General features: G+C 44.5%; 1 protein-coding gene across 13 annotated transcripts in view; it reads right to left on the bottom strand.

The window, feature by feature from the left end:
- Rai14 (retinoic acid induced 14) overlaps positions 1-16,387 on the bottom strand; it is a 165,499-nt gene that overhangs the window by 55,889 nt on the left and 93,223 nt on the right. For all 13 annotated transcript variants that reach the window (XM_076551749.1, XM_076551752.1, XM_076551753.1 and 10 more), the window contains one exon: positions 613-743. In XM_076551749.1, the coding sequence (XP_076407864.1) occupies positions 613-743 (131 nt within the window). The remainder of the gene's footprint in view (positions 1-612; positions 744-16,387) is intronic.

Raw genomic sequence — 16,387 nt, 5'->3', positions numbered from 1 at the left:
TGCCTATTCTTCCTCCTCTCCTCTCTCTCTGTCAACACAATGTTTTAATTATAGCAAGGAGGAATCTGATGCATACAAACATAAAGCAAAATCTTACTCCAGTGCTCATACAATCACTCTCCACGGTAAAGAGTGGTTTAACAAATTACAGAGCAAGGCTTGAAAGCTGTGCTGTTTCTTATCCAGGGGATAATTGATTTCTCATCTACTAACCACTTGCAGTCCTGGCGCTATTAGCTCTCTGGTGCAATCGTGGGTTGGCTGTTTCCAGGAACCAGCACAGCCACTGGAGAAAAGTCCAATGTATAATTTGGACTTGGATGGGAAAGGAAACAACCCCATACATGTGTTAGCATAGGGTTAGGAAGTGGTCAGCAGTAATTGTTCCAAGGTCCCTAAAACATTGATAACACTCCCCTCCATAACCTTAGGGATTCTGGAGCCCATGCTGAAAATCCTAAACGAGCCAATGCTTTGGAGTTTGTCTGCTTGTTTGTTTCTTACAGCGTTGATATGGAGCCCTAGGCTTTGGACATGCTTAGCAGACACACTACCACTGAAAGGCTCCCCAACCCTTAACAAACACAGGTCAAAGCTAGTCTTTTCTCTTACGCGGTCTTGCCCTCGCTGTCATGCTTGGTGGCACTGGTCCCTTTCTTGCCCAGCAGCGAGGCCACCTTCTCGGCATCTCCATTCTCCACAGCCTGCAGCAGCCGATCATCATTCTTATTCCACTCATTGGTCTGTGGAGCAAAAGGCAAAGGCAGAGGGGTGAGCGACATCGGCTACATCACTGTCTCCCTAGGTCACCTCAAGCCCTGCTCCCAACAAGCAGCTTTATAAATGCTTTCAGCTTCACCATGGGACACCCAAGAAGGGCTGGTTTTCCCAAAGAAAACATCAACCGTTTAATGAAATACCAGCCATCAGCAAACTCTGAGAGAGGGTCATTCGCTTCCTCGACCCTTCAGAAGATGAAGCAACGTAGACTACGGGCCAGTTTACTCATTAGCTAATTGCTAGCTGGCTTTGACAGCTGGTGTTTGAGGCCTTTGACCCTAGTGCCCAGTTCACTCAAGTGCACCGTGCTACCAAATCAAACCAGCCAGCAGCTCAAGCTTACCAAGGGTTTAAACACAAGCTATTCCTTCTGGCCTGTTTACCAGATTCTCTGAGCTGTCTGCAGGTTTGAAGTTAGCTGTCCAGGCTGCCAACTGAGTAAAGTATCACTAACGACAGACGTCGCCTCTGATCAAGTTATTATGCATCAGACAGCCAGGGCCACTGAGGGACTGAGTTCTTAAAACTTTTGAGAAGCTGCTAGTGAGTACGACATGGAATAGCACAGCTCTATATGATTCCTTCCCATTGCATTTTTTAAATCCAAGTTTGTCTGGGTCACTGTCATCCACATTCCTACTCCAACCGTGGACTCAACAAACAAAAAATCAGGCATTACCTTGACTACAAACCAAGCTTCCTATTGACGGGAAGCTGAAGTGCTCGGTCAGGGCACCAGCTTTCATTACGAGTCTAAGGAGTGTCACTTAAGTGTAGCACACACAAAGAAACAGATTGCAGTTGACTTCCCCCAGAGTGCATTTTACAAACAAAAGAAAACAAACAAAATAAAGCTTCACTGAAGTACACGTAGGGCCAGTGATCTCTAGCTACGTTATCCCGAAAGGGAAAAGTATGATCCTCTGTAAAAATCCTTTCCTAACCTAAACTGACTAAATTGAATTCTGGATTGGGCCAGTCACAAGAATGTGAAATCTTAATGGATGAAAATGAAAAGCACTTAAGCTAGGCAAGGCCACATGAATGGATTTTCTGTCTACTGCCGCTAAGGCACTCCATTTTTCTTCAGAGAAAAATCCGATGGTGAGGGTTCCCTAAATCAGTTCCAGGTGGATCTCTGGGGAGGCCGTGGCAAGGAAGGTCTCCCTCCTGTACAGTCTGGAGAGCAATGGCACTTGCCCGAGGTCTGGCGTGCTCTGATCTAGGCTGTATGACCCTCTTAAAGCAGATGAGGCCAGGAGAAGGTGGCTTCTCCTATGTGGACACCTAATGATCTGCAATCCCATTCCATCTGCAAGTGTTGCACGCTGATTCATGATGGGCAGCGGAACAAGAATGGGTGCAAATATACAGCAGGGACCTTTAGAGTCTGAACAGAAGACGACTTCAGAGCAAACTGAGAAAGGCAGAGCTGGAAAGGTGACACCCACTTTATTCTAAACTTTATCTTCCTCAGGAACCTCTCCATACCCTGTCACCTGCCACCTGGCATATTATCTCCTTAGCTAGGCACAACATGGGGGCATGTTTAAGAAGCATTCTGATGTCACCTCTTTCAGGAATCTAGAAGCAAATTCCCCTTCCCTGCCCTTATCTCTATGTCCCACATGCCTTCGCCAAGAGGCACATCATTGAAGTCAAGCACCAGAAGAAACCTTAAAAGGTATCGGTCAACCTACAGTCAAAAGACAGGATCAGATGGATAAGGAGATGAAGTCTGACATTCTCTCCTGACATTCCAAAGCAATCCATTTGTACTCCGGAATCAAGAAAGGTTTCCAGAGACCACCATGGATTGACAATGGCTCTTCCTAGGGTCTCTGCAAAAATCCTCTCCTCTAACAAGCCTTAAGACAGACCCGACACTGGTCAGCTTAAGAGTTTCCTACCCAGTTTGGGGTTAAGCTAAATATTAAAAGCAAAACAGAAAAGATAGCACCAGGTGCTCAGGTCTAGTAAGATGGAACGCCTTATGAAACATCTGGATCGTGTAAACATGTGCACAGTAGGCTGAGACTGCAAGTATTGCTCATTAGAGGATCATAATAACAACAATGGAAGCCACTGCTTAGAGCCGCCCGTCATCCACCACCTACACACAGGACAACTTCCAAAGCTGACCAGGCCCTGGAGGCTCCCAGGGCCCTCCTGGTGACCTCTCTCTACTACCCTGCTCCGCTGCATCCCCAGGGGCCACCTACTCAGCTCCACTGAAGCCTACCGTCTAGACGAGATGAAAAATGGCATCCTGGCTTGTGTTTGAGGGTTCTGGTTTGTTCGTTTTTTTATCCTGAATCTTCAGTTCCCCGAAGACAGTGAGCTGCAGCTTTTCTTTCTTACATCCCTGGTGCCTGGAGACCGCTCCGTATGTGCTCCCTCCTGACTAATCTAAATCTCTCTTGACTTAGCAAATATTTGCGCTGTCAGAAGAAAATTCATTCTCTCTCAAACAATTAAATCATGTTTCAGTCTTTTAAAAATACATTTACAGGCTAAGTGAATCCAACTTCCTTAGCTTTTCCACAAAAGGGCCAGTTTTCCAAGATTTTTAATCATGTATACTTTCCCCAAATTTCTTCATGACTAAGACGCCAAACCTCATAAATTCAACCGGGGTGAGCCAGTGTCTCCCTCACGAGAACCACCCAGATGGCGGTTCAGCCTGCAGAGTCTCCGCCCCATCCTAAAGATTCTGACCCAGTGATTTAAGATGATTCCCAGGAGTCTATGAGGTCCAGCAACTATTCTCCCTGATTCCATTCAGGGACATCTAGAATCTACGCCAAGACTGGCTAGAGAATTGATGTGAAGCACTTCTGTCCTTCACAAGGCCTTAATAAGAAGAGGATGGGAAAAGGAGAAAAAACATTCCCTGTTCCAGCACTACTTGTCTCCCACAAAAGCTCAGCCAACACCGGGCTTTCGCTTGGGGATGCATGTTCAATGTGTCCATAAGCTCTGTGGCAGAACTTAACAGCGCCCCTCATCAGAGACACAATTTACAAATGACACAAGTAGATTATAGGAGAGCCAACCAAGGGGAGTCGGCAAGGGAACCAAAGTGAACACGCTGGGGTGCGACGGCATGGGCAGTTACTAGAAACGTTCAGAGAAGAAAGATCAACAGGCAAAGCCCCACTGAGGATGACTGTACGCATAGAAAGAAAAATTCAGAAGAAATGGAACCCCACCCTGTAGAAATGGATACAAAGAAAGCAAGGACGTGGATGCGGTAAAAGCCAGGATGTTGGTTAGGAGTTGGGGTGCAGTGTCTGGTGAGAAGGGATGCACGGGACTACACAGAGGCCCTGGTCTGTTTTGCAACCTGGTTAGTGGTTTCATAGACACTCACTCAAAAACCATTCATTAAACTATACGTCCATGTATGTTTTCTGTAGGGAATGAATAAATCACATGTTTCTCCTCCTCCTTCCCTCCCTCATATACATAACAAAAACATGCTGTGGGTCAGTTTCTGGCTAAATTGGCATTGGGTCAAGGGTGCATGGACGGTCACATTCCTACTATGAAGTCAAGCCTGCTGCCAAAGCCTGGCTCTTACTCTGGACGATTCGTAAACCCACATGTTGATGAAGCGACAGGCTGCTGGCAGATTCATGCACATACGTATTAAACATGGATATAGTTTCAAAGGGCCTCACTGAGCTGCCCAGGCTGGCCTTGAACTTGTTCTGTAGCCACAGCAGCACAGCAGCCTTAGCCTTGTGTTGCTCCTCCCCCAGCATGTGGACTGGCTGGGACAATATGTCTTTACCATCAAACCGAGCTTACTATTCTTGAACTAGACGATCTGTCCCATTCTCGTCTAGCTAATACTCCATGAATCTTTTAACATCTACAATAAACATCTACTTCTACAGCTACGATCTGACAGTCAATTATGGATATCGAGGCAGGCAACACTTTAATGCAAACTTTCTACTATGTTCCTTAGAAATCACATTTTAAAGAACCCTCGAGAAAGCTTCCTGGACATGCAATTATTTTATTGAATGCGGCTTCACTTTTCCAGGAGACTGTTTAAACAGACATTATTTCAACAGAGCAGGAGGCCACATTTGCAAGTTCAGGAAGCCATTTGTTACACTCCAGAGACATGTGTAATGTGTCAGCTATGAAGGGCTGCATGTGGGAAAGGCAGACCTTACCCTCAACGCGGGCTCCCGACATTCCTGCTAATATATCACAAGTGAGATTTTCAGTGGCTAGCCGGTAAGTCTCCTAGCTCTCAAATCATTTCCAAATGACACCTACTTGCTCACAAACTCTTCCCTTGAAGCTTGGCCTCTCAAAGCCCTGACTGTCTCCATCCAGGGGAGCAAATGGCATGTCATGGTGATGAATGCCGGGGCTTTGGCAACTAGCAACATCTGCCCTTGGCCAGACATGGCATCATCTTCTGTTATTTTGGTTAATCATGGAAAACTGAAAAAACCAGTGGAAATCCAGTGGTCACAGACATCTGGCCAATGGGCGAGCTTGAGTTTTGAAATAGATCAGTCCAAGCAAAGTAGTCCAGTGGCACAGAAGCGAGCCAGGAAGAAAAAAAAGATAGCTTCTTGGAGTCATTAAGGAAGACGCTAAAGCCCAAACCACGGCAAACTGAAATAGCTCTTGTATGGGGTCTCCTGGAGCAGCCATCAGGGGAAATCTATTCAAGAGATTATGTTTGGAAATATTTTATTTTTCCTTCTAGTATACGGAGAAGAGCAGATTGTTTTGCCAATACAATCAGCAAGGCAAATGTAGAAGGCAAAAATGTATTTGTACTGGGAATGTTTCAGATTCATGCTGTCCAGAAAAAAAAGAAAAAAAGAAAAAAAGAAGAAGAAGAAAAGAAAAGCATGGACATCAAAACTTTAAAAGGGAAAAACAAACAGGCAAGCTTCATGGCCCTAACTAGTTTTCTCCATCACTGTAACAGCCAGTGCTTAGTAATGTCTACCTACTAGATGTAAAGTAACAAAGAGGCCATAGATGTTTGTTACACCGGAAAAGAGACAAGTCCTATCATTTGCTCATTCATTCAACAAGTATTTATTTAGCCCCTTCTACATGAGCAGCATAGCCTTTACTGGGTTTTCTATAAAATTGCAATGATCAATTATGACATTACCAGGAGTATGCCAACAATAAGAGCTGGTGTCACCTAAAGTGAGGGGAACAGAGGGCCACCCCACAGAAAGGAGGGAGAACTCTCAGCTGGGCAAGCACGTTTCCGTACCCGATCACGAACCAGACTGTGCAGCGAGTGGTATTTACGTTAAATGGAGAGGAGTCATAGGTGAAGGATGCAGATGCATTCAGTAGGTGGTGTAGCCATAGGCAAAGGATGCAGATGTCAGCAGATGGTACAGACAGGAGCTGATCCAAGGAAAGCCTGACAAGAGTGCTCTCTTTAGCATTCATAGAAAGCCTGCATTACCAGTACCTTATGACATAAGCATATGATATCTGTCCTACTTCAGGAAGCCCAGCAGTTTCACAAAGACCTTTCCACACACGTCCAGTGACTCTGGAGCAGCAGCAGAGATGCCCGTTTAAGAATGAGTTCTGCCATCCCTACATTTCACCTTAGATTATGCATGCACCTAGGTCCCACTGTGTCTGCTACTCACCCTGAGATCTGTTGCCCTCCCTTTACTGAGCCATGCCATGGTTCCCAAGGCCTTTCCATATTAATGCTGAACACTATGGTATGGACATAAGATAATTAGAAACACCTCCTTCCAAGATCAGACAGGCCATTCTGCCAACAGAATGCAACATACTACTCTTACTCAAGGTGGTATCATTGGGTCTGGGTCTTGGACTGTGTAAAAATGGAGAGAAGGAGTGAAGAGTACAAATGTGCATGGATTTACTCACTGTGGATATAATTGCTTCAAGTTCCCAACTCCTTGAATACCCTGAGATACCCTCTCCCTTAAGGTATTTTGTCAACGTCGTTCATGGCAGCCGCAGATGTCACCAAATGGCTTCTCTTCCTTCCTTCTGGATCGCGAGCCACTATGGACAAACCCCTTCTCTCCCTGCTCTTGTCTTAGGCAGCCACTCTGCTGACATTCTCCACCATCCCATCACATCCCATCCTCCAGCTATGCTCCTGGCCAGTGTTAAAATACAACGTCTAAATACATACACCAGGGGCTGCAGCACAGTGAGGGTGCGCTTGCCTGGCACCTGGGTTTGATCCCGAGCGCTGCAAATAAATACATAAAACCATGCAGCGTGTGATCACAGACGCAATGGGACTGGAATCAGTCTCGAAATCAGAAAGCCAAACTTACCCTCCACAGAGGAAATTTGCTCCATCTAACTGCATTCGGACTGAGATGGAGAGATGAAGCTAAGGTACTAACGATGTTTAGTCCTGGGAATAAAAAGATGGGAACAAATCATCTGGTCCCTCAAGGAGCCCCCAGGCTTTGAGGGCAGAAACACACGCAATAAATGTCAAATTTCTAGACAGATGCTATGAAAGAAGTCCTTTAACATCCAGAGAGGGTGTTCGTACCACATTAAAAAAAATTAAAATGTGCTCCCTTAGGAACTTCACTACATTAGGATTTAATATCAACAATTCTATGAGGTGAGGAATATCCGCAGCTCATGTCACACATGAGGAAACCAGGGCACAGAAAGCTTCAGGGACTCCTATAAGGTCACTCGATTCACAGTCCAGTTGATCTCAAGAGGAGAAAGTCACAGCTCAATCGAAAGGGAAACGAAGGAAGGAACTTTCACAGCGGAAAAAGATCGAAGCAAATGCGGAGCCTGAGGCAATCGAAGAGAAAAGTCGGGTGCGGGATGAAAAGGGAAGGGGAAGCTGTGGGCACATCTGACGAGAGCTCGGGGAGGAGGTGGACGCAGGCAAGTGGTTGACTGTTCAGAGGGAGAAGAGAAGGGGCAGAGAGGCAGAGGTAGGGGGGTGGGGCGTCACACTGTGTGTTTTATGGCTTTTATGGGTTCCTGGGGAAGGGGAAGCCAAAGCAAGCAGAGTCGGTGGTGAGAGAAACAAAACAAAACAAATAACAAAACAAAGCAAAAACAAACCCACAAACGGAAAAAAAAAAAAATCCCCAAAACAAAATAAACAACAACAGAGTGACCAGTAACGTTCCCAATCCCTCACAGGGAAATGAGAACGGAAGACCCTGTGAAAAAAGTGAGGAGGGTTACAGGTAGCCATGAAAGTCTGGCTGGGAGCAGAACTTATATGAAAGAACTGTTTGGTAATGCCTGGTGATGGTCCCTTGGAAGATTGAATTGGACAGAAGCCGTGGGTCACTAATCCTGACCAGAGGCTGACATAAGGGATCCGAGCAGACTCTGGGGTCGAGGCGATGGGTTGCGCCAGTGAGAGGCAACCTGAAGTGACTGTGGTATGGGGATGGTGTGGAGACAGGTCTAGGAATTAGTTCTAAAGGGTAGCTGCTGGACGGGTTATTTACCAAAAAAAATAAAATAAAATAAAATAAAAAATAGGAAAAGTTCAGAAAGGAAACGAGAATCCTGGGTAACAGCGGGGAGTAACTCAGATGTCAGGGTATCCAGCCCCAAACTGAAAAGGTGACAGGAAAGTGACTCACCACAGCTGGCTGAGCGGCTGCCAACCGAGAAGTGGGTGACAGCGACGCAGGGCAACTGAGTGGCTTCCTTGTGTTTTGTTCACTTCCTACATGTGTAGCTCCTTCCAGCTTATTTATTTCATTTAAACCTCCATGACCCCCTAGAGTGGGTGGAGCAGTGTCTCGAGAAGAATCAGTGTCCTCCTAGAGCAGCGGTTTCTCAACCTTCCTAATGCTTCGGCCCTTTAACACAGTTCCGCATGTTGTGCTGACCCCCAACGTAAAATTACTTCCATTGCTACTTCACTACTGTGATTTTGCTACTGTTATGAATTGTAGTGTACATATCTGTGTTTTCCGATGGTCTTAGGCCACCCCTGCGAAATGGTCATCAGACTCCCGAAGGGGTTACGACCCACAGGCTGAGGACCACTGTCTTACCACCTCAGACTACGTCTTTATGACGAGGCTGTACTGGTGTCAGGTAGGTCCTGTGTCCAATGAACGGTGTCCTTATGAGAAAAGAGGCTGTAGGCATGGGAAACGGGACTGTGTAATGGAGGCAGCAGAGGCTGAAGCTGTGCCGTCAGGAGGTGAGGCACACGAAGACTGACCGGAACCACCAGGAGGTAGAAGAGGCGGAGAGGAAGTCTCCCCTTGAGTCCCTGCAGGAAGCATGGCTCTGGCAGCACTGTGATTTGGGGATTCTGAACTTTGGTGTGTGACAGAGTGCATTTCCGCGGTCTTATCTCACCCAGTTGTGGCAATCGGCTAGAGCAGCCTCAGAAAACAACTGAAGAGGTAGGCAAGGACAGAACACAGATCCTGCTCTACGTTCCAATGTCAGAATGTGGAGACCTTAAAAGCCAAACCCTAGGCTCCAGGAGCTATTGATTCTGAGGGATACTTTTGGGACAGGAGGTGATATCTTAGTCAGGATTACTATTGCTGTGAAGAGACACCACGACCATGACATCTCTTCTAAAAGGAAAGCATTTCATTGGTGCTGGCTTATTAGGTTCAGAGGTTTAGTCCATTATCGTCATGGCAGGAAGCATGGCTGCACACAGGCAGACATGGTGCTGGAGAAGGAGCTGAGAGTTTCTACATCTGGTTCGCCAGGCAGTAGGAAGAGAGAGAGCAAGCCACTGGGTCTGGCTTGAGCTTTTGAAAGTCCAAAGCCTACTCCAGATGTTACACTTCCTCCAACAAGGCCACATCTTCTAGTTCCCATCAATTAGTTCTACTCTCTAAGGACCAAGCATTCAAATATAGGCGCCTATAGGGGCCATTTCTATTCAAACCACCATAGGTGGTGAACAAGTTGACTGAACCAGAACACCAGGAGGCAGCAGCCATACAGGGCAGAAGAGACCTAGGTCTGGTGGCATTGAGGCTGGAAAGGGGACTATAATGTTCTCTCTTTTCTCCCCTCCCACCTTCGCCAGCAGAGACCAGAGTCTTGAATGCGGAGTTATAACCCCCGCTTCAACTCTCTTTTAAACACGGGAATCATGCATATTTAAAGTAAACCCAGTATTACCCATGAAGTTGATAGTTACACAAAAGCAATTAAAGCAAGATTATTTGCTTTACAAACATGTTCACAGTAAGACCTTTGTGAGTAGCAAGCTCTTAAAAATTTTACAAACACACATATGAGATATGATTTATTTTTAAAAGTCTTTGTTAAGAGAATGGCCTATGGTCTGAGAATTTTTTTTTAAATCTGTATTTAAACACAATGAACAGCTAAAGCTTCTAAGCCTTGCTCTTTGTAAATGGCACCATACAGACTTCACATGAAGCACCCCCACAATGAGTTTATCCACAAAACCTGCTCACATGTGTTTTAGGGTCTACATACTCAAAGTCAGGAGCTAGGGTGGTTTCCAGCCTGATTACATGCAGCACCATGCCCATTATAGATCCTAAAAATGTCACAAGAGATAAAAATGATGGCAAAAGAAATGTACTAATCATGAAAACAGCTCTTAAAGAAACATGTTCAATGTGAACTCTTAATGTTTCGTTTTCTGCTGTGCCCAGCCCAGTCTTTCCCAGAATCGTTTCAAGATTGGAACCAGAGCTAGTCAATGGGTTTTGAGTCTGCCACAATTGTTCATTTGAGGACCTGTTTGTGGACTAAAAAAAAAAGAAGAAGCAGTTAAGAGAAAGTCTCACTCTTGATCCTAGGGTACACATAAGTCATAAACAATACTGGGTTGAGTAGGGTCTCCCAAACATTTCTGCTTCACACTGATATCTGAATTAAAAACAGGGTCTTTGCACATCAACCAGTTAAGGACCTACAGATAAAAGTATCCTGACTTCAGGACGGATACTAAATCTAACAACTACTGTCTTTATACCAATAAGAGAAGGCAACACACGAGACGCAGGGAAGGAAGCACCATTAAAGATGGAGGCAGAGATCAGACTGCAGTGTCCGAAAGCCAACAATACAGGATGACCAGCTTCCACCAGAAGCTAGGACAGGGATGGGACAGAACTTCCTTCGGGACCTGCAGACAACGTGAGCCAAATGCTGCTTTGCCTTTGGAGTTTCTGGCCTCCTGAACTGTGACGAGGACACATCTCTGATCTTTAAGCCTCACAGTTTGTTACAATCCGTCAGGTCAGCGCTGGAGCACCAACAGTGACAGACAGAGAAAAGGCTGCTCATCTCCCACCCGATGGCCCTTGACCCTCCATCCCAGCTGCCTGCAGGTGCATCCTAACTTCTGCAGCAACCACACACTTCTCCGGTCTGTTCCACGCTTGTTCTCGATCCCCAAGTTTTAAGCACTGTGCTTAGCTGGGTTCAAGTCCTGGCCCCAAAGTCATTTAACTTTGTGCATTTCAGTTTCCCAAACTGTAAAACACAGTTGCTGATAACACATTTTACATATTGATGGATGGACCCCTCAATGCCACTTGGTAGACCTATTTGGACACTTTGCAATGAATCACTCTGTTAAAATAGAAGCAACAATGTTTGGATTCTAGATGACATTCCAAAGCTTTAGGTCGCCATTCTAATTTTCTATACATTTTGCAACAGGGGCTAGAATGAAGCCTCATTCCATTAAGTAATTTAAGCAGTCAAAATACCACAAATATAAGCCTAGTGGTTCATGTTCTCAGATGTCATTTGCTTATTATTTCTGTAGCGCTAGGGACTAAACCTCCACACACGAGGCAAGCGCTCCACTGTTCAGCTGTGGCCCAGGTCCAGACCCAGAGGTTAATTTTAAGCAGTCTGGATATTTTAATAGAGTTGAGGCAAAAGACACCATGGATTTATTTATAACAGAACACTTATAGTTTTCAAGAAAGGGCATATTTGTTGTAGCCTTTCTATACTCCAATAATAGCAAACTCAGAATAAACTCCCAATATCCACCCACAAGGGAAAAAATCGAGTTCCAAGAAATTACTTCTGCCTGATGTTAAAGGCAGAGGTCAGTGCTTTTTAAGAGCATAGAAAAGGGGTAAGAGACTCACTATCAGTCTGATGTGTCCCAGGCTTCAGAAGAGCCCCTGTATTGGTGGCCCCCCGTCACCATCATCACCCCAGGCCCCAGAGGACACACGGCCTCCCAGGCAGACCCAGGAAAACCCCACTCTGAAAACCTCACAGACGTTCCTACATATGAAGCTGTGTACTCATCACCCTTCCAGAGCCCAAAGCGGAGCCTTGCCTTCGAGTTTGAAGACTCAGCTAGACTCTGAGTGATATGTGGACATGAACAAAAATCACCCAAAGGGAGAAAAGTCTAATCAGGCCCATCCAGAGCTTTACCATATGTCTTAGGCCATGGATTTCGACCCTACTTCAATATGTCAGGTATCTGTCTCTTGACCACTTCTTTAAAACCAGAGAGTTTACCGACCATTAAAAACAGTGAAATCATTTAAAATAATAATGCTTTTGAAACTCTGAGACTCTATGTCCCAGGGCATACAACATATTCTCTATTATGGAAACAACTTCTACGGAAATCCATTAAGTGTTCGGCTAGTTGTGTCCACTGACTGTGAGCTCAAGGACAGGCATTGTGGCTTTTCTATCTTATCTCAGGTACACAGCCAGAGACGAAGAGCGGTTTCTTCAGTGGATGAGTAAAAAACTAAGCAGTCCACTGAGCTCCAAATACAACAATGTCCCTATAAATGCTAAAAGAAATCCATCTTCAAGCTTGCCCCAAGACAGTCTCTCCTCTTGCTCACTGCAACTATTTGAATGTTATTATCTTGACACGTTCATCCGGACAGCTCCCTCATACTAGGCAGCGACTGGCTCCCTTCTGTCAAACTGAGATCAAACTCTGGACATCAGTAGGGAAAACCACAGAGTTCCAATGTCACTTCCAACTTCTGAAAAGTTATATAATGTCACGCTAAAAGGTATGGACCCTGAAGCCAGCCTCTCTGGGGTCACACACTACTGACTCTGTCCTGTGACTTGGGCACGTTATACTATCCTCCTGCTCTTCAGTCTAAGAGTAAAAGATAGCAAGATTAATGTCTATTTGGGGTGCTGTGAAAATTAAATGGATCTGATATTTCTAAAATAGAATCTGGCCAAGAGTAAAGCATTCAGGAAGTGCTAGCTAATTCAGTTATTACTCACAGTCCCATGGGAGATTCCATTGTTATTTTAAATAATGGTTCTTTTTCTCTAGGCTTAGTGGATATTCACATTCACAATATACACCCACGCCTAGATTCTGATCTGCTGACTGGCTCTAGCAGAGAAGAGATACTGCTGATGGTGTGTAAGTCCAGAAGCTTCTGCGACTCTGCCTGCCCAGAGAATCATTGCCTTCTAAGCTCCTGAAGTGGTATGAACTTGTGTGGGATTCATTAAAGTCGTAACAATTTGAAATACCACTTTCCCAGTAAAATGAACTGCATAATATAAATTACCGGACACTTTGCATCTTCATAGAAAACGATGGAAGGATATGCCCAACCTACAAACGGTGGGATATATCTTGCAGTTTTAGGTCAAGTGGAACACATTTGGAGGGAAAAAAACCCACTAGACCATGAAAGTTGGTAAACTGCATTTTTGTCTGCCAGGAAAACCCTTGGAAAAAAGCCCAACAAAACCCCACTCCTTAGCGCCTAAGTCAGAGGCATAAGAGGTGGTAAGCATGACTCATGCCTTCCTGACTTCCACTTGGTCACCAGGAGGTGCACTACCTGTCACCAGCACAACAATAAACATGGAAAGACATGTGGGGCCAGTGTGTACAGAGGGCAGCCACATAGGAAGGGGTCACCACTCCGAGCTCCAGGCCACCAGTCCCGTTGAATCACTATCATTGTGAGAGCCTCCTGCTGCCACTGTCCCTAAGCCACACATTCCTCGGGCACCCGGACTTCTAAACTGGCCACGCAGAAGGATGGGAATCATTCTCCTTTCTGCTTGTTTTTCCCTCCGGGGGCTGAGATATTTGGAGAAAAGCTTTAGGGCATCCCACAGACTCCGCCTCATGCAAGTCCGCATGAACAAGCCCTTTCCTCCAAAAACTGTGCCCACTGTAAGAAACAGCAGTTCCTACTGGAAAAGCTCCAAGCCATCTAAAAGAAAACACGTTCGTTGAGTGATCGGAACACATTTGTTCCTGCAAAATAAAATGACACTCTTCTGGAAAACCAAGTGGTGTGCAACGAGAAAAGAAAAATGTGTCCCTGACACTGATCTAAAGAATAATCCTGGGTCAGAGATTAGTGTATGGAGAGGCCAGGTATAAGACGTGCTGGAAGCAGTGAGGAGCAGGTAGAGTGATGCATCTGGACTCCGAGACCAAAAAGGAAAAAAAACAAAAGGAAACTAATGGAAGACCGGAGAAGTAAATGATGGAGAAATGGAAGCACCGTTAAGAAATAAAAGATAGAATATAACACAACCAAAAAAAAACTATCCTGAGCTTTTAAAAAAGCATTACCTATAAAAATAAGACCAGTACTCTGAGTTACACAACTTAATGAAATTTTATAGATTTAAAGGAAAAAGAAAAACTCAAATGCTGTCCAGCGAGAAAACAGGTTATTGGCAAAGGCTTCTCCAATTCAGGCTGGCTCAAGTTTTCTCAGAACACTACATACCAAAAAACAGAGGGTTGTTGTAGTCAGCGGTTAAAGGACCCATGCATCACCCTGCCGTCCCCTCCTTGGCAGAGGTTAGAGGACCCAAGTATCACCCTGCTATCCTCTCCTGGCAGTCCTTCGGACAGGAAGACAACAGAAGACACCTGCATACAGAGCCTGATTCTACCCAAATACAACTGTACAGATTTTTAAAAATTGAGCCCCAATGATCAGGAAGCAAATCAAAATAAGGACACATGAATGTGGAAGTTGAGATGAATTCCAGGAAACAAAAATAGCTACTATGGTTACAAAAGAAAAAAAAAGTCACAAAATTATAAAGCAGACGTAGAGCTTAAAAGCAAAAATGTGATATTGATTGCCTTGGGTCTACACTAAACAGACCGGAAGCTACAAGTTTTCTTGCATCCACTGTTCTTGCCTCAGAGCATGCTGCGGCTAGATGGTGATCTACGTGAAATGGATGGCAGGTATTAACTCAGGAAAGCTCATGACTTCCAACAGGATTTTTTGTTTGTTTGTTTGTTTTTTGTTTTTGTTTTTCAAGACAGGGTTTCTCTGTAGTTCTGGTGCCTGTCTTGGCTCTTGCTCTGTGGAACTCATAGAGATCCACCTGGCTCTGCCTCCCGAATGCTGGGATTAAAGGTATGAGCCACCGCCGCCGCCCAGCCCAACAGGATTTTTAAAGAAGATTTTATGACTTAATTTCATGTATATGCACATGTATACCATACTTGGATCCTTACAAAAGGAGCAAACCCTCAACTGTTCTCAAGATTTTCATATTAATTTTATACTCACACTTATCTTCCTTAACTTCTCAAAAGTCCTTCTAGCCCAGGTCAAGTGTTACCATCTGTCTCCTTACATCCTGTACGACAGCTATTTTTATACTAACCATCATACTTCTGGGCTGTTCTATTTAGCATGCTGAATATCCAGCATGCTCTCTATCCAGCTCTGGGATTGTACACAGTTTAGACAGCTAAGTATAGCAAACATTAAAACTATTATTCTTAGTTTTTGTGTAACAATAAAAAATTTCCTAACTTTTCTCACTGTTACCAAAATATGTAAAAAAAAAAAAAAGGGGGGGGCATCTTTGAGATTTCCATGAGAATGTTCAAACTTAACCAAAACTTCACTCAATGTAAGCAAGAAGCTTTCCAAGGTATGTCCATAGCTATGGAATTTTAAGCCACTGTGGAGTTAAAACTATTTGCATTTTTTTCCTTTATTTCTCTGAGGGGAAAAAGTTAAAAACTGCTGACCACAGAGATCTGCTGTGAGGACTGAATGAGTTAACGTGTTAAAACATTTGGTAATGTTCCTCACACACGTCAGGTGCTGAATAAGCATCTGTGATTATCCTGAACACGGGTATCACGCATGCTGTAATAGCACTAAGACCTGGCAATGTCACAGGAAATTAGACCCATAACCGTTTCTTACTCAGTGTTAGAGGCTCATACTGGCTGAGTCTTATAGACAAGAAAATAGAGACCTCTCATGCCATCATCTCCATACATGCTCAAATTCCACCCTGATTTATTACACCCTAGCCACTTAAATAAGCCCTGCAGAATTACTTTCCCTGAAAAACTTTCTTAATAAATTACAAAATAGTTAGAAGATGAATAGCACTTGGAGGCTCTGTTTACAAATTAAGTGGGTTCTCATTTTCTGGTCTTCAAAATGTCTATGAGGATTACAAGATAATTTTTAAAGTTACTTGGAAGATTCATCGTGTAATAAAGGCAGTTTTCCAAATTAGCACATACATTTACAAATGCCAAATAGTATTTAGGACATTCAGTTGTTGAAATAAAAGCCAGATTGTGGAATGAGGTAATAGTTATTAGGCCAACTAA

This window comes from Peromyscus maniculatus, chromosome 15 (assembly GCF_049852395.1).
Source record: "Peromyscus maniculatus bairdii isolate BWxNUB_F1_BW_parent chromosome 15, HU_Pman_BW_mat_3.1, whole genome shotgun sequence".
Taxonomy (NCBI): Eukaryota; Metazoa; Chordata; class Mammalia; order Rodentia; family Cricetidae; genus Peromyscus; species Peromyscus maniculatus.
Note: the sequence above shows the minus strand (reverse complement) of the source record. Positions and strands in the feature narration are given on the sequence as shown.